At 40.7% G+C, this 16,963-nt stretch overlaps 1 protein-coding gene across 4 annotated transcripts in view; it reads right to left on the reverse strand.

Annotated features, from left to right (window-relative positions):
* The window catches only part of DIP2C (disco interacting protein 2 homolog C), a 311,051-nt gene that overhangs the window by 139,752 nt on the left and 154,336 nt on the right, over positions 1 to 16,963 (reverse strand). For 2 of the 4 annotated variants that reach the window (XM_039548196.1, XM_039548195.1), the window contains exons 2-3: positions 5,400 to 5,471; positions 2,728 to 2,895 (exon numbers count right to left, since the gene is read on the reverse strand). In XM_039548196.1, the coding sequence (XP_039404130.1) occupies positions 2,728 to 2,895; positions 5,400 to 5,471 (240 nt within the window). The remainder of the gene's footprint in view (positions 1 to 2,727; positions 2,896 to 5,399; positions 5,472 to 16,963) is intronic. The other 2 variants (XM_039548197.1, XM_039548198.1) reach the window with 1 other exon arrangement.

The following is a 16,963-nucleotide window of genomic DNA, read 5'->3' on the forward strand; positions in this document are numbered from 1 at the left end:
CTTGCAATCTTTGCAATCCAAATAATGTTGCAATACAAATAATGTCTGTGGAAGGAAAATTGAAATTGTAATCACCAAGTTTACTTGGAGTGCCTTAAGACTCACCAGCAGGAATAGTTGAAAGCAAAGGCATGCACACATACACATAGAAGGTATGCAAATATGTGCACAGATAACAGATATATATTAACATATGTGTCATGCTAATAAGAGAGGCTATGGAAATTGGCTCCTGTAATTCTACAGAAAATTGTTTTTTCGTAAGGCAAAGGGATCTTCTGTGCAAATGTATTATCTCCTCTGCCCTGCATAGCTTGAAATGTTCCCAAGCTGGTGCTGTTGGGGCTCCAGCAGCAGGAGGTGCAGGGATCTGTCTCTAGGCCTGTGAAAGGAACAGCAGGTGCCTTTTAAGCACCACATCTCACAGATTTATTAGCCATAATAAATAAAGCACTGATGACTGGTCCACATGGTTACACTACAAATAGAGCTACACTGGTGGTACCAATGATGGGAAATTGCAGAAAGCAATCTAGTGGAGACACAGCACTTGATTAAGAGAGAATGAACCACCCATGTCTAAGCTTAATTGATAAGCATTGAAGCAATGCTTAATTGATAACAACATTGTCTCTGTTCTGTGAATGAATAATCAAATTTCCTGGCAAAAAACTGGAAGCAAATTGGGCAAAGCCACAGCTTATGGGGAATGCAGGTAATTTCAGGGTTTTTTCTTCTAGGGAAGGTTTCTCTTAACAGTGTGCACGCAGCTGTCCACGTTATCTTACCCAGAACTGACTGATCGAATCAAGATAAAATTCTGAAAGTTACTGTGAAATAAATCCCTGTTTAAGTGATTACTTCAGCTCTTGGCTGTCATGGCCCCCCTACAAAGGCAGTAAGAGAAAGGTCACTGCACAAGAGGGACTGGGATATATGTACAGACATAAAGGTCTGGATTCACTATTATTTTTAGATGTCTGACACACAGGCACACTAAGGAAAAAAACTACTCTGCACACAGAACATCTCCAGCTACAATCTCACATCCTGAGAAAGCATCTTGAGGAAACAAAGCTGTACTTTTGTCTCCCTGACTTAAAGCAGGTGGGGATTTAATGGGAAAGAAAAAGGGGGCTCCCCCCATCCCTTCTCCCATTAACACTGCCAAATGCAGCATATCCGTTCCGGATTTCTGGAAGTTTGACAGCCCGGCTGGAACAGTACAAATGTCCTTTGCATATGTGCAGTCTGTGCAGCATCTGGATGTGTCAGACCCACTGTGCAAGCACTGCAGAGTCAGCCTGCAGATGTACAGTGGATATGGCACATCCCCTGTTTTTCACTGCACGTTTGCTGTACAGCATGTGACAATACACTCTCCGGGATTGTCCTGTCAGAAACAGGGAGCCTAAGAGCCAGCTCCTACATCAGCTAGAGGAGTATCAACCACATGGTTGTCTGGCTTTATCTTTCATCAATCCCACTCCTGAAAAGTAACAGCTCTCCCTTTCTAAAATGACAGCATCCCAATAAGCATGACAAAAAGACCATAGATGTATGTGTGTTCAGATATGTCTACAGACCTTCTACTGGTTACATTTATCACATGTAAAACACATTTTTATATCACTAACACTGTTAAACCTGAAATTGCAATTTACATTAAATCCTTCCCATTTTGCCGAAAATCTCAGGCAGAGAAAGTTATGCTTGTCAGACGGAGGGAACCTGACCTAGAACAGCCCTGTGTAAGAGGAGAAATACAAACACAGTCAGAATCCACTATAGATCTCTGTCCTCCATAGTAATATAGCAAATTGGTTTGAAAATTAGTGGAAAAGGGTTTCTGAAATAGATAATCTTTTTACAGGTATGTCTTGTCCTGAGACAAGAACAGCAGATCTTATCTTCCCTCCAGCCATCTCTTACAGCATGTCTGGACTGCCTGTGTGAGCGTGGACAAGCATGCAGGCAAGAGTGTGATGTCCTCCATATGCCCACATGGTTGGCAAGAGAAAATCTGGTGTCTTGAGGGGCTGTGGATCCTCTGCAGCCTTCCTACAAATGCAGGGATAAAGCAGAATGCCTGCCGCCAGCCACAGGTCCTACCAAAGGGACGGATATCTGGGAAGGGCACAGTTCTTCAGGCACAGCTGGAGTCATACCTTGCGAGTCCACATTGCAGAGATGTAGCCCTGCAGAATGTTCTTCCTTCAGCCTGCCCTACCAGCCTGATGCCTGTTCCGAGAAGTCAGTCTGCTTCTGAATGGCTTGGATGTGAGCAGAGCTCAGGCAGAGATCTCTACTTGAAAATAGCATAGAACTAGGGGTGCTTAGATTTTTACAGCTTCCTCCAGAATCTGGTGAGCTCGGGCCTATTTAGAGCTCTATAAAAGGGAGTGCCAAAAAGGGAATTAGAAACACACGCCTTCCTGTGTTTCACCAGCTTATTGTATGCAACCTCCTCCAAAGCATCCATGGTATGGAAGCTAGAGAAGCATTAATATGTTCAAATGTTACTAAGAAGAGCTACTCCTTCTCCCTTCCCATCACTTCACTCTTAGGCAGACAGAATCAGCAACGGCCTTCCAGATGTTGGTTGTCCTGCCTTGCAACTGGCAGCCCCATATTCATCCTACTGATGTAGGTGTCTAACAGAGGCTTCCAGATGAGGCACAGTTATATACAGATAGGGACTGGAAAAGATACATTCATCGTGCTCACCAAAACGAAAATAAAAGAGAGGCCGGTTTCCTGCTGTGCTGGCTGCTCTCTCTCTAGCGGCCGCTTCCCGGATGTCACAGACACCAATGTTGGCAGTGCGGAGCATTCTTCTGGCAGCTCCTTCACTGTGTTGCAGTCTACACCGTACCGCGGCAGCTCCATTCGCTGCTGTAACAAGTTGAAAAAAACTAATTAATTCACGTCTAGTTTTTTTACATTTGTTACAGCAACGAGTGGAGCTGCTGCCCCCATGCAGTAGAGCACACACGCACACGCACGCACAGACACCACAGGACACCCACGGAGCCAACGCGGGTCGATGTTCCACTCTGCCAACATGGGCGTTAGGAATGTTAGCAAAGGTGCAGCGGGAGGACTGGATGTCCCAGAAGAGGGGAAATGCCTTAGGATTTCCTTTAGTTTGTTGAATGCAGTCACAGAATGCAAATCCCTGCCCTTTCCCAAAGCCTCCAATCCCAGCAAAAGTCATGTCTGTTTCCATACCTGTTTAAAATATCTCTAAAACCTCTATTCCCTTATAACACCAAGATCCGAGCCCATCAAAGCTTATAAATTCTTGCATTCCCCATCAAAACAGGTTACAAAACAAAAAAATTTTAAAAAAAAGGCTAGTTGGTCATGTATGTGATTGTTTAGGCATGAACAGGGGCTTACAAAAGGCAGCATCTGTTTTGTCATCCTACTTCTTCCTGGAAAGGATTCATCTCCCCCTTCCTAGTGAGCAGGGACTTCAAGCTATTCAGATGAGTAAGGACTTAGAAGGATTATATCAAATCGAACCTTTTCAAGTTTTGTCCAAAAATTAACACAACAAAACACACAAAAAGTACAAAGACAGCAAAAGACCCAAGCACAAATAGGATCCGTTTCTGGAGGAAAATAATACAGTAGAAGCAGTGTCTTCCACTATAATAAAATAATTCATCTAGACATCAGCTAAATGATTGAGCTTAATATATTTACAAGAAAACAGTGGACAGTATTTTAATACTTCTCTTTCTTGATCCTATTATAATCCTCCTTCACTTATCCATGTTTCACATTCCTTGTGTGGGATTTTCCAGCAACTGGTTGAGCAGAAAATGTTCATTCCATTTTCTCCCATCTTTAAAACAGCTCTAAATCAGCTACATTTTCAATCATGACCTCTTCAAATTATTCAATGGACCTCACTGTAGGACTGGCTTACAGAGATCCCTCTGCTTCTCCTTACAATGCAAAATTTAAGTATGACAGTAGAGACCTTGAAAGATAAATGTGAGGGTTCTCCACATTCACTTTTTCATCATTACATGCATATGAATCCCCAGAAGTTTCACACATAGATATAGGTTGACCAGAAAACTGTGAGCTTTTTGGAGAAACAGCTCTATTTGCTTGTGTAAAGAAAGGAGAGTAACAACTAAAAAAAATAAACAGATTCTGGTACCAACTGCGCTGCTGCATTGAGGATTGCTGTGAGGCTCTCCATAACCCAGCAAATCTAAGCAGGTCTCATGAGAACCAGCTGTGAAGACTAATGTATGTCTGATAGTCGGGTTAGACCAATAAACACCCAGAAATTTAATAAACTGCACCTCTGGTATTGTAATTCTGTTGATTTGGTTTGCTTCATTCTCTAATGGCTCCCAACGGTTGGGGAATGTCACAGACACCCTCAAACCAGGCTGTATCACTTCAGAAAACACAGGTGTCTGCAACACTGATCTCTTTTGTGGAGTTCCCACCAGTGGACCAGACCAAGTGAAATCTAAAGGCACTAAATCAGCATTCTGCTATGGAGCTAGACAGTATATATATAAACCTGATGAAGAGAGAACAAGGCAGTGCCTTCACACAGGAACAGTTTAAATAAAACCCCATAAATTCCACTAAAAAGGAAGGACTCTGTAAAAGAAGGAGGAAACTAGTGCCGAGGCCTGCAACAAAAACAAGGCTCAGAGAACAGCCAAGCCCAAGTAGAGCCTGTTTAAGGTCAGTGAGACCAGGAATGAATGGGCACACTCCTCTGAGACCAAGACAGAAGAGAGGTCTACACCAATACCTACAGCTACTATTGAACTTCACAAGAGTGAAAGAACTCTAGAAAGTTCTTATACATATATATGAAATAAATTCAATGAAGCAATACATTATTAAATTTAGTTTGAAGATATTTTTACACCTTTTGGGCAAGTGCACGCAGCCTATCCCTTAATACTAAAACCATGTATGTGTAAAAGGTCAGCTGCCCACTCGCCTTAGGACAAGCTGAACTCTAGGGTTATTGATGGTTTCTCTAGTGTCTTCAAAAGTGAGACTTCACTTTTTACATCAACTTTACATGGCTGAGATGTTAATGAGTTAGGACATCACGTTTTCCTTTGGATTCTTGCATTCCTTCCAACAAACAATGCCTCTCTAACAAGCCTAGGCTGATTTAATTTTCCAGACATGACTGAAAAACCCACACCAACGTATGTAAAAAATGTACACACACATCAAAGCAGACATATATATAAAAATACACATAAAATGGATGGAATAAGCTTATTCTGCATAACAATAGCTTTGTTTCTGCCACATATATTTCTTCAGAGATGCAGATTTCTACAGCGGCAACTACCAGTACACTTGACATCTTCATGTATCGCAAGCACAGATACACATACCGGGAGGCTGTGGCAGGTAGGCCCCAATTAATTTTGATCTCTTCTTTTCATATCCCTTCTGTGTGATGTCACCTGCCAAGAAAAGAAAAGGAAAATCAATAAGATGTGGATAAAGACAGTGTCTAGCTGCTTAATGGCAGCACCATCAGCTGAGCCACCACTGCACTGTTCGTCTGTCCTGACAATTAGAATGAACAAATGAAAAGCACAGAATGATCATTCCACCCAGAAAAAACTCAATTTAGGCCAGAGCCATTCTGGCAAGAAAATACCAAACCTTGACTTATTTCAGCACCAAAGTCCAGCAGCACAGAATTTTAAAACCATTTTGGTGTGCCGCACACAAGCTTTCAAAAGCTGCAATGACCTTCATCAGGTTAATAAACAATGGATTATATAGAATGTGTGGGCTTGTAGTGGCTGGCAAAACACATCGTTAATTAGCATTTTCTATCATTAATGGGATTTTTTCTAATCGAGCATGTAAGGCACAAAAGACTTGAAACTGCTGCTATATCATTTCTGCAATATAAATATTTTAGCTAATTTCTGAGCAGTACAAAACCAAAACAAAACAGATGTACAACAAATCCACTAAAATATAGTATCATAAAGAGTCTTTATCTGGTTTTCCATTTAAGTATCAAAAAAAAAATTTTGAGACAAACGTCTGTATTTCCTAAATTCAATTAAAATGACACTTCACTGTGTCTCAAGCTTCCCCAGGTAAACTGTGCTTTTTTAATATAAAGATTATTTCTCTGTAAAACTTTTCTAACAAAAAATTATGCATAATTAGACGTGTAGAACAAAACATATACTTTTAGTCTTCTTAGACTTCGGGAGAGGTTTGGCACCAAAGCAGAGATACAGTCCTGATTCTGGAGCTAAACATTGAATTTAATATGTGCATATATGCTTGTGTTCAACATAAGGTGCTCCAGACACTAAAAAGAGTGTTAGCTTTTACAATTACAAAGATCTTTTAAATAACACCATATTCCCTGCCCTTCCAACAGGCCTATCTGTTATTGTGAGACTCATGCAGCTGAAGCTCCGTTGCAACATTGGACTTCGGTGTTTGTAAAGATTGAGGGCTTAGGAGGGTGGAAACCACAAAAAGAAGAGGAGCTCTGGCTGTAATGTCCAGCTGGACACAGAAACGTGAGCCTGTTTGTGCTCTTCCATCCCTGAGCTCAACCTTTACCTAAGGACATCGTTTGCCAAGGGAACAACACACTCATTTCAAACCCAGCTGCTCTGGCAAATGGATGCTAAATTGGCACCAGTGTCTGCTGGTCAGAAATCAATAACTACATACAAACATCTTTAAATGCTACGCCTTGCTGAAACACCCTTTCTTGGGAATGGTTCCAGTAAGCAGTAAGGAGGCAAAATTCTCCAAACCTCTCTGCCAGTGTCCTGAGCCAACCTCTCGGCCCTGCCTCAAAAACAGTCCTTAAAATAACACCTATACTCTTCACGACTATATCTCAAACTGCTCTACAAAAGAAGCCTGCTAAAATATCTGTGTTTTTACATGAGGAGAGTGAGACTGAAGCACTTCAAATGATAACATTCCCATATTTACACAGGGAAGAAGTGGCAGACTTGGCAAAGAGGTCCTAAGCCTTTAAAGTTCAAACCCACTGACTTTTCAAGCACATTTCTTCCCATTTTGAACACTTCTGGCATGCGTTCAAGCTAGTGAAACAAGCTCCCTCTCCGTTGTAATCATCAGCTTCTCATAAACCAGACACTAACAATAGATATTACTTCATTAAAAAGTTTTAATGAAAAAATGTGTTTGCTTTTATTTGAAAATTATAAAATGTGAACAAATTTTTCTTTCAAACTGTTGCTAAACAAATTATTATTGACTTCCTGTGCTCATCAACACCAAAGTCTCACACATTCCAGACATATCCTGAGTAAAAATGTTGCCTTCTTATTTTACTATTGCTCTTTTAGGAGAGCAGAGATACTGTATGGAGAACCACTGCTCCACTGTGGTATGTACAAGCTGGCAATGCCATTTTAGATATGAAACTATTAACAACAGGTGCTTCCACACACATGGGAGTTCGTACACATGCAAATCGATACCTCAAGCTATACATTCCAGACATGGCTCATGCAACCTGCACCCATTCCTGCCTTAAAGTTTCTTCCACTAGTTTATAAACCTATATTGTCCTTAATGGAACGAAATGACAGGAACAAGCAGTTTCTTTGACACCAAAGTGCGAAAGATAAAAATCCAGTATTATCTCTGGTCAGTAATAATCCTTCAGTCAAATTGGTATCCAGACTCACTCTTTTGAATTTCACCATTAAAGAGTTACTCTGAGCAGAAATAATAGTGACTCCTTCCCCAGACCACTGACTCCACCAAAAAAATCACCAATAAATGAGTTTTTGAGACAATTTGATATGAGAATATTTCAGCTTCAGGAGCAAAGAGCAAATTAATTTGGAATTATCACTAAACTTTCTATAACCATGTCCATCATTTCCGAAGTCACCAACTACAAAAAACATGCAAAAGCAAAATATAAAATCTCCACAATTTCATTGTAGCATCACTTTCACCATTTTGAGGTAGAAGGAAGTCAAATGTATCATGTAGTCCAGGGAAATACTATGCTTTATTTATCAGGATTAATGCTATTCATATTCATTTGTGTTTTTTCAGGTAGACTGACTTTAAATTAGAAACAATAGCTCATTAACTATTAAAATATTATTATGACATATGTAAAACTATTGCATTTCAAATCTATGTTGAACTCATTGTGTAAGCTCCTAATATATACTAAACACAGCTCACCAAAGGTTAGGTAGGCTTACACTCTGTTCTTACCATAAATCACCATTCACTCAGTTTTCACTAAGACCTTTGGACGATGTCCTTCCTTCCTTTGCAAATGAATGTGATAGTTTTACATCTATCATCTGAGGATTCCTTTCCAGTTGGGTCCACATAGCTCATGTTCTTCCACAGTGCAATACTGCATTTAGTCTTGGCTTTTGGAGAGTATCAACAGGATAACAGGAACGATACTTTCTTGCCCTGGGAAGAAAGGATTTATGGTACCTTTCTGTTTTTAACTAACTCTTCTCTTGAAAAGCCAGCAGACACAAGGAGGTGAAAGGGTCTCACCCACAATGTCCTTTGAGCAGACAGTATGTGTTGGGTTTTCTACTCACTCTCCAACGCCTCTGCAAATTTAGATCTCCTTGTTGCATCACTCTCCAGCTTTCCTCTCATGACACCCCTGCCTGCTTTTGTGTGCCATTTCCAAGCCAGGCTGCAATGCTGTACAAACAACTTGGGGAGGCAGGCTGGAATGAGCAGGGGACAAGGCTGGCAACAGGCTTAAGGCAAAAAGGCCAGGCCAGGATGGAAGGATGATGACAAGACTCCAGCACTAAGGTCGTGCAGGAGCAGAAGGAGCACATGGCTGCAGGGTGCTCTGGGGATGGGTATTCCAGGGACATGACATCACATAATGTCATGCAGCTGAAAGGTGGCATCTCCATTTAGCAGCTCCCTGCAGACCTCTGCTCTGTCTGTCCGTCTTCGACCGTGGCTCTCGCCCCATCCCCTGGCCTTGGCTCTGCTCCCAAGCACTCTGTCCACTCTCAGCTGGCTCTGCTACTTCTCAGCTTCATCCCACAGCTGGACCCCACCCTCCCCCTCACTCCCTTCCTCCCAGGCTGCATTCACTTCTCGGCACCCAAGGATCTCAGCCTCCTGTTTGCATCAGCACTCTCCAGGTTTTTTCCCCCGGACAGGTTGCTCTTTTCCTCCGCCCTCCACTGGTGATCTGACAGATTTCCACCATGGGAGGCCATAGGTGTATTCCCTGTGGGGTGCTGTGCCTGAGGGTCAGCATGGAAGAGCAAAGCACAAGCCTGAGAGACCTGAATGCACCAACAGTGAGCAAATGTTACCCTGCTTTTTTCCATATTTGAAATTGGCTGTCCAAGGACTGCTAAACAACAGGCGTGCAAGACCCTCTTTCACCAAAACAATTTCAATTCTAGTGAAATAAGTCTTAAGACTCTCTCCAGGCACAAGAGGGAAAATGCCACATTTGCAATGAAAAGGACAGCACGAACGAAAGACCATCCACCCCTTCAAGGAGGAAGGTTGCCCAGTCGAGCCAAGAACAGGAACCAGGGCTCTGCTGTAATCCCACTGCCATCTCTTTTATTTGTGATTTGTACCCCTGTTTCTGCAGCTTCCCCAGCTGCAGATGGCAATGCTCTCCGACACCAGCGCCCGCAGACAAGTCTTCTGTAGCTATATTTAGCAAAGCCACACTGGAGTGTAAGTTCATTCGACTATGCTCATCACAACTGCTACTGTTTGCATTAGACCCTGGGTTTTCTTTGAAAATTTACTGGGTTTTCCTCTTTCCTTCAAAAGTGCTGGATTTGTGCCTTGTTAAAAGACAGTGGTGTAAAGCTGGGGGAGGCGGGTCAGAGCAATGTAACTACAGCACAAACCCATCAGGAGCAGGAAAGGAATGTCAGGTGATAGAGAGCCACTGGGGATACTCCACATTGGGCAAGACACTTTGAGGAGCAAGAAATGCCTGTAAATGTTGAAGTCATTCCCATGATCCTATCCCCTTTCCAGGCCTCTCCATGAGTCAGCTCTATCCATTTATATGTCATGTCCTACCCTGAATCACACCTTAAAATGAAAAGGAAAAGGCACATTTTGTAATCGGCAAATTATTGACTTCTTAGTGTTTTGTCGAAGGGAAGGTTATTAAATGTGAAAATATTTCCACATGAAAATATCAGTGCATTTCCGCCCCTCTTTAAAGCATTTGCATTTTCAAAGCTGAGAGTGGTTAGAAACACTGGTACCACAAAAAAATAAGGTGCTCTGCTGCTTTCATGAAAGTAAAATTCTTGAAGCTGATATAGTACAGAAGTTTCATTTTCAACTGAACTACCTATCAGCTGATCTATTATCACTTCTGGAAACAAACATGTCCAGTACTGAAGAACTGCTACCATGATATATGAAGTAAATTCATTCAAAATTACTGGATTATACAGGGGAGGGAAAAAAAACCCCAAAGCCCAATACAAGCTAAATTTCACCACATCTTTCTTCTTTCCTGTAAGGTCCCAAAAATTCTTACTGATCTCAGCTTTTTGTGACACAGCATAGGTAAAAAGCTCACAAAACCAGGGACCAAAATCACCTTGTTTAGTGCAGTGAAAACTCAATTTTATACTCCCTGATCTCAAAGGCTGACTGATGCTGCTGTTTTCAGTACACATACATGTTTTTAAAATGAAATTTCAGGTTGGGACTTCGAATTAGTTTAAGGCATTTATGTAAAAATCCACCACGGGAAATAATGCAATCAGTAACTCCTCTCAAGCACAGACTAACACAGAGCTTGCCGGTGTCTTTCCTTTGCCCATGATTTTCTGCCCTCTAAAGATTCAATTTTCTGTACGACTTGTTTATTGCTGATGACTCAAATTCAGTGTCAGCATCTTGGCAAGAGGGATTTGAATGAAACAAAGCTCCTCATAAAGAGAACTGTGAGTCATTTACTTCTCCCACTCATGATGCAGACAGTCTCCCTGTCTGGTTTCCCAAAAATATGCCAAGAGACAAAAGATTTCATTTTGGAGGGTGCAAGTACAGAGATACCAAAACTCCACAAATACATCTCATGTAACACGTACAAGAACACAAAAATATATATCAGGAGTAATTTTCTTTTCCAATGTCTTTTAAAAATTATGTTTAACCACGGCAGCAGCTTATAAAACTGCTCAGAAGTAGGATGGAGAAATAAATGGCAAACTATGGCAGTGGGCAGAAAAATTAATGGGATCCCATACTTTCACTGCAACCAGTGCCATAAATTACAGAACTGCTCAAGTGCCTTTAAGGAGATTATGCTGTAGCTTAAAGGTTTCAATGACAATTTTACCCACTTATATTTGATTTCCTTTTTTCCCCCCAAGGATACATTTTGTTCCTGCTTGTTGCAAGTAAAGAAGAAAATGGCTGAGTTTCAGTGAAAGATAAGGAAGAATGATCGATGTGTACTTAAAATGTGAAGCTTCTAATTTTTCCTAAAGAGGGTTCTAATTCAGGAGAAAATATTTAAACAGATTATGCTATTAACAGAGATGGTAAACTATTTTAAAAGGGCTGAAATGAGAGATTCAAGGTCTTCCAAATTTTGAAAGTATTCCTGTTCAAAATTAATAATTCGTTCCCATTCATTTGCTAGAGAAATTAAGTATCTGGTGCATAACCTGCCAAGTGCTTAGTTTTAATTCAAACTCTACTGTTTTAAAGAAGTGTGTGAGCAGCAAATAATTTTATATAGAAGCCATTTTTTAGTATCTTCACCTTGAATCCCAGAAGACCCCTTAATGAGTTTCCTCACTTACTTTCTGGTCCCAAAGTCTTCAGCACATTTTTCCAATAGCCAAAATACTCCTGGGCTTCAAAAGAAAGAAAAAATAAGGGGGAGGGACCCCATATGGAACCCCAAAACACCTAATTTAAGGCAATTAAAACAATCCCAGGGATTTTGTGACTCAGACTTTCTCCGCGCTGGCCGGGCTGGGAGCAGCGGTGTCTGCCAGCGGCGTGGCACCGGGCCAGGAGCTGGGCGAGCTGCCGGAGACCCCGTGCCTTTGAAGCCGGGGAACTGTGTGGTCCTCGGGCATCCCGGAGCTCCCTCGGAACGGGGAATTTGCGCGGCACTACTTTTATGGCCTGGATTATTGTAAAGTAAACAGAGGCTGGTTGAACAGTGAAGGTTTCCATTCTCAGTGTCAAGGGTTTATTTCATTATTTAAAGCTTTAACGAACACTTTATATAATGAAAGCAATCCTTGCCATTTTTGGAATTTTATGACTGTTAGGACCCTTCATAATTTTGTTTTCCTTCCTTTATTGCTTTATAAGGCTTATGGGGCACCCTTGAAGTGTATATCCTTTCTGCAGCTGCTGGAAGCTCATCTTTCATCTCTCCACTGGCTTTCCTGTTGCCTATGAGGCATTTGCCTGTTCTAGATATTCTCCCTGTCTCTAACGCAAACGGTGCAGAGTCAGATCTTGCTCAAGATAAAAATAAAATACAATTCTGAAAAGTATGCCTAAGGAAACATTCCTGATAAATGTTATTTAATAGGCAGGCTTTATATTTCAAGTTAGAAATGTTCCCTACAGAAAGATAATTACAGCAGTAATTCCACTTATCATTATTTAGAATTTGCAGTTCAGAGCAAATCAGCCATTTCCATAAATGCTGCGCTGTGTACTGCAAATTTGTGTCCCGATTTTTTCCCAGCCCTGAAAATGCCTTGTAAAAAAAAAAAAATACAGCAGGAGGAGGAGGAGGAATCCGAAAGGAGAAACATATAATAGCTGTATGAAACAAAATAGAGAATACATATCCAAACAAGTCTGTGTGCACATTTGCTCCTCTGGGTAGAAAAATATGTTCAAGGCTTTTCACAAGGAAAAATCTGCAATATCTAAGTAAAACGGTAAAATTCGTTAATAGTGAAATTTTGTAGTTTTGCTACTTCTCTAGGAAGTAGCCTATGAAAATAATTCTCCTGCTCGCAACCTTGTGCTTTTAACCATCTTTTCACTACTTTTGACATTACTAAGTTTGCAAAAAAGTGCAAATGGGTGAATCTTCTTGGAAGAGAACACAAATCTTCCAAAAATCAACAGACTTCTAAATCTTTCATCCATAATTTTGCTCCCAGTACATTGATGCAGCACAGTATGACTGCAGATCTCTTCCCAAATTTCAACTAAGAACAGAAATCTGGAAGTCCTGTTTTCATATGCTGAAAAAAAAAAATAAAAGAACTGTTTTCACCTGATATATTGCAGCATTCTCCCTATTGACTTGGGTTCACTATAAAGCTTTTGTATTTGGTATTAGTTATGCTAGTCGATAATAGAACTGATTATATCTAAAATATCTAAAATAATGTTATTTTACCCTAATGTGGGTTAAAGACATGACATTGATTTTAAAAATAGGTATTTAGAGCAGTTGTACTGTAGTATTAGAATGCCAAAATGTCCAAATCTCCTCCCACAGTTTTTGTAAAAATAGAACCTCTTCTGGGGAAAAACACCAAAAAACCTCTTCATGCAAATGCAAATTTCCACATACTTTGACAGCTGGATGCAAAGAGAGAAAAGCACAGATATTTTAACTACCACGGGAAAACTAAAGCAGGAATACTCGCTTTTTAAAACAATTTGAAGACCACTAATGGTTGTGGAAGAATATTGAGGAGTTTTAAGTAGTTGTGAACAGGGACTGGAATTACCATGACAACTATGCTGAGTGACCATAATGTCTTTAAAAATGTATCACTTGGGAGATCATTGAGCTCAATAATCTGGTCTACAATTTTAATGCACCATGTTTTGCTACATGACACATACGACTTTCAAGAATTAAAAAAAAAAAGAGATTGATGAAGGGAACATAAATATCTTCCATGGCAATATTCACTTTTTTTTTTCCTGAAATGATGGTGCTTAGTTTACTAAGGTCAGGAAATAAGATATTTCCTGTACTATCACAAACTTTGTTGCAAGCAAGGATCATAAATGCCTAGTGCTCATAAAAGCCTGATACATCCAACATCTGCTTTCCTACTCCCAAGAGTTGAGAACCAAGTCTCTCATATGCTCAAAGTGCCCAAGGGTAATTAATGTGAACAATGAAACGCTCAAGGAAGCCTCCAGACATCTCCAAGTTCTGATAAGCAATTCTCCCAAAAACCTAACCCACATTCCTGCTGCCTGCATTCCAGTCCCCAGTAACTCCAGTTCTTTTTCAAGCTTTCCAACAAGAGTAAAATAATTTGTTTCCTTCAAAAAAATCCCCCAAAATTATAGAAATACATTCATTTTAAAAGCAACCAAAAGGTAACAATCTCCTCAAGACACACAGCCCAACAACCTGTTGGCTAAGAACAGCAGATCAGAGAGAACACCCTTGCTCTGAGTGACAAGCACTCTAGCAACAACATTGAATAGTTACTCACATCCTCTCTGCCTCAGCAGATTTTTAACTATTTTGTGCAAAATAAAACTACCTCATTCCGAGTTTGCTTCTTAGAATTAAAAGACAGCCATCAATGGTTTTACCTAAGAGGTGAGATGTTGTTTCAAATCTTGAGGAGAAAGGAATCTTAGTTTTATTATAAGCACATATGGGCACTTACACGTGCCCTTATACATGAAGGCATCTTCACCAGTTTTATTTTGTGAGACAGGCTGGACATGGTACAAGCATAAGGTCGCGTAAATTTGGAAAACCCCACACCTCTTTCCACAGTATTTCTTCTTGGTTTTCAATTACTTTCTTGCTATGATGGCTGTGATGGACCCTTACGTTATTTCACCTGGGAACACAGGTTTGACTAAGCAGAAGAGCACTTGCAACTTAGACAAAGCAGGAGGTTGCGTTCAGGTACATTTTATCAATCTAATCAACATCCTCTGACACACATTCCAAAGTCCAAATAATCCTAAGCAGGTGCAATATTGTGTTACTCTTGTTCTACCTCTGTAGCGGGTTGGGTTTGTAACCAGGCGAAAACACCAATTTAGTGTAGTGGTTTGGCCCAAAATACTCATTACTGTTTATCTTCTGTGAGATAAGAATTAGGAGAAACGCAAAGCAGGCACCAATCTTGAAAGAATATAAAGAAGTTTATTAACAGACCTAAAAGAAGGAAAAAAATCACACCACACCTTCAGAACTCTTCTCCTCCCCCCACCTTCCTCCCTTCTCCAAGTGACAATGTAAAAAGACAACCCTTAAGATGTTCAGTCTGTTTACCACTTCCATAATAACCTTGTTCAGTTCACTTAGGAAGAGGAGTGTCTCTTGCCCATGCTATGAACGCCTTATCACAACGAGACAGCCACCCACTTCCAAATAACTTTGTTCAGTCCATTTAGGAAGAGGAGTCTCTCTGCTCTCATGTGAGTCCCTTCCCCCAACTTGCAGCTTTCCCACAACTGCTTTCGAGGGTCCACTCTTGAAGGTTTTTTTGGGGTACAATTTTAAGGTTGCGCTGTTCAGAAACAAAAGTTCTCTTCACCCATCTCTGGGAGCATTTCATCTCTAAGAACAAAGGCCCTTCTCCTTCCCTGGGAGCAAAGGGTCTCCCTCATCTTTGTCTTTAGGGCTCTGCCTCGGAGTTTTCTATTCTTCAGTGTGCATCACAGAGGCGGTCACAACTTTAAGTGGCTTAAAGAATTGTCCATATTCAAACTGGCCAGCTGATAGGTTCTGTCAGGTCACAGAGGAAGCTGTAAGCACCCCTTAGCAAGAACATCACTTCCGGGCCTATGCTTGCTAACCCATGACAACCTCTCACACAGTTGAAAAGTAACTGATATTACTGCAAGACACAGAAAACACCACACTCAGGAATTTCTGAACTGTAATACCACAGCACATAAATACTGATGCTGTCTTTCCAAGGAAACTGGTTCATCATTTTGTGCCTCAGTATTTCACTTTAGCACATGAGGCACCAGCCCCAAAGCAGACCATCTGTATTTTACTTCTGTCCCACTGAAGGTCAGTGGTGAACTGCTGACTGGTGAGACAGACCACAGAGGCTGCTTGGGGAGCAAACGGAGCAATCTGGAAGGGATGCCTTCCCTGAAGAAGCATTGTGGAGAGAAGAACTATGGTTTTATTCATAAACCTCACTGCTCACTTCCACTTGAGGAAGAAGTGACCTCCCATTTTACCAACCTTATCCTTCAGGAGGTCTTAAAAGGTGTCAGACAAATACATGGGAATGCCTGGGTCACTGAGCCCTGTGTACTGCAGCAGAGCTTGTCAAATGCTCTCAGGAAGAATTGAGTCTCATCTGGAACTAAATTCAGCTGTACTCTTTTTTTTTTTAATTCAAGCTGCTATAGCATTCTCTTTACCATTCTGAGGGAATGTTTTTCACTGATCTCGATCTTTTCTACTTGAAATAGTTATTTTCTATTTAATCCTGGCTTTATACCACTGGCTTTCCTGGTTCCTTGGTAGACAAACTTCATTTGTCTAAAAAAAGTGAACTACCCCAAAAAACCAAGAGATCAGCCAGTTTTGCAAAACTCACCTTATCAAAGATAATTCAGGTTGTGTTTTATCAAGTTTAAATTTACCTCCCTGTATTTAATTTTTGCTTTTAGCATTCCAGTGCTGATATTACCTAGTTGCCTATTTCAGCAAATTTTTCTTCCACTGTTATTAATATATAATAATCACTACACAAACAGTTTCTAAAAAGACAAAGGCTTCCCAAACTGCACAGTTCCTGGAAGTATTTATTTTCCTGCTAACATGAAAAAACTAAACACTCATTTCTATTAATACGCAGTTCAAAGAAAACCCAGTTCAAATTTTTAACCAAATCTGGGCCTGAAAACTAAGGAAAATGTATGCAGAACAAAATGATCTACCTATCCTAGTGATGCAGAGTAAATTAAATCTGCCTCTGGTCTCAAG

Source organism: Corvus cornix, chromosome 2, assembly GCF_000738735.6.
Source record: "Corvus cornix cornix isolate S_Up_H32 chromosome 2, ASM73873v5, whole genome shotgun sequence".
In the NCBI taxonomy this organism is placed as follows: Eukaryota; Metazoa; Chordata; class Aves; order Passeriformes; family Corvidae; genus Corvus; species Corvus cornix.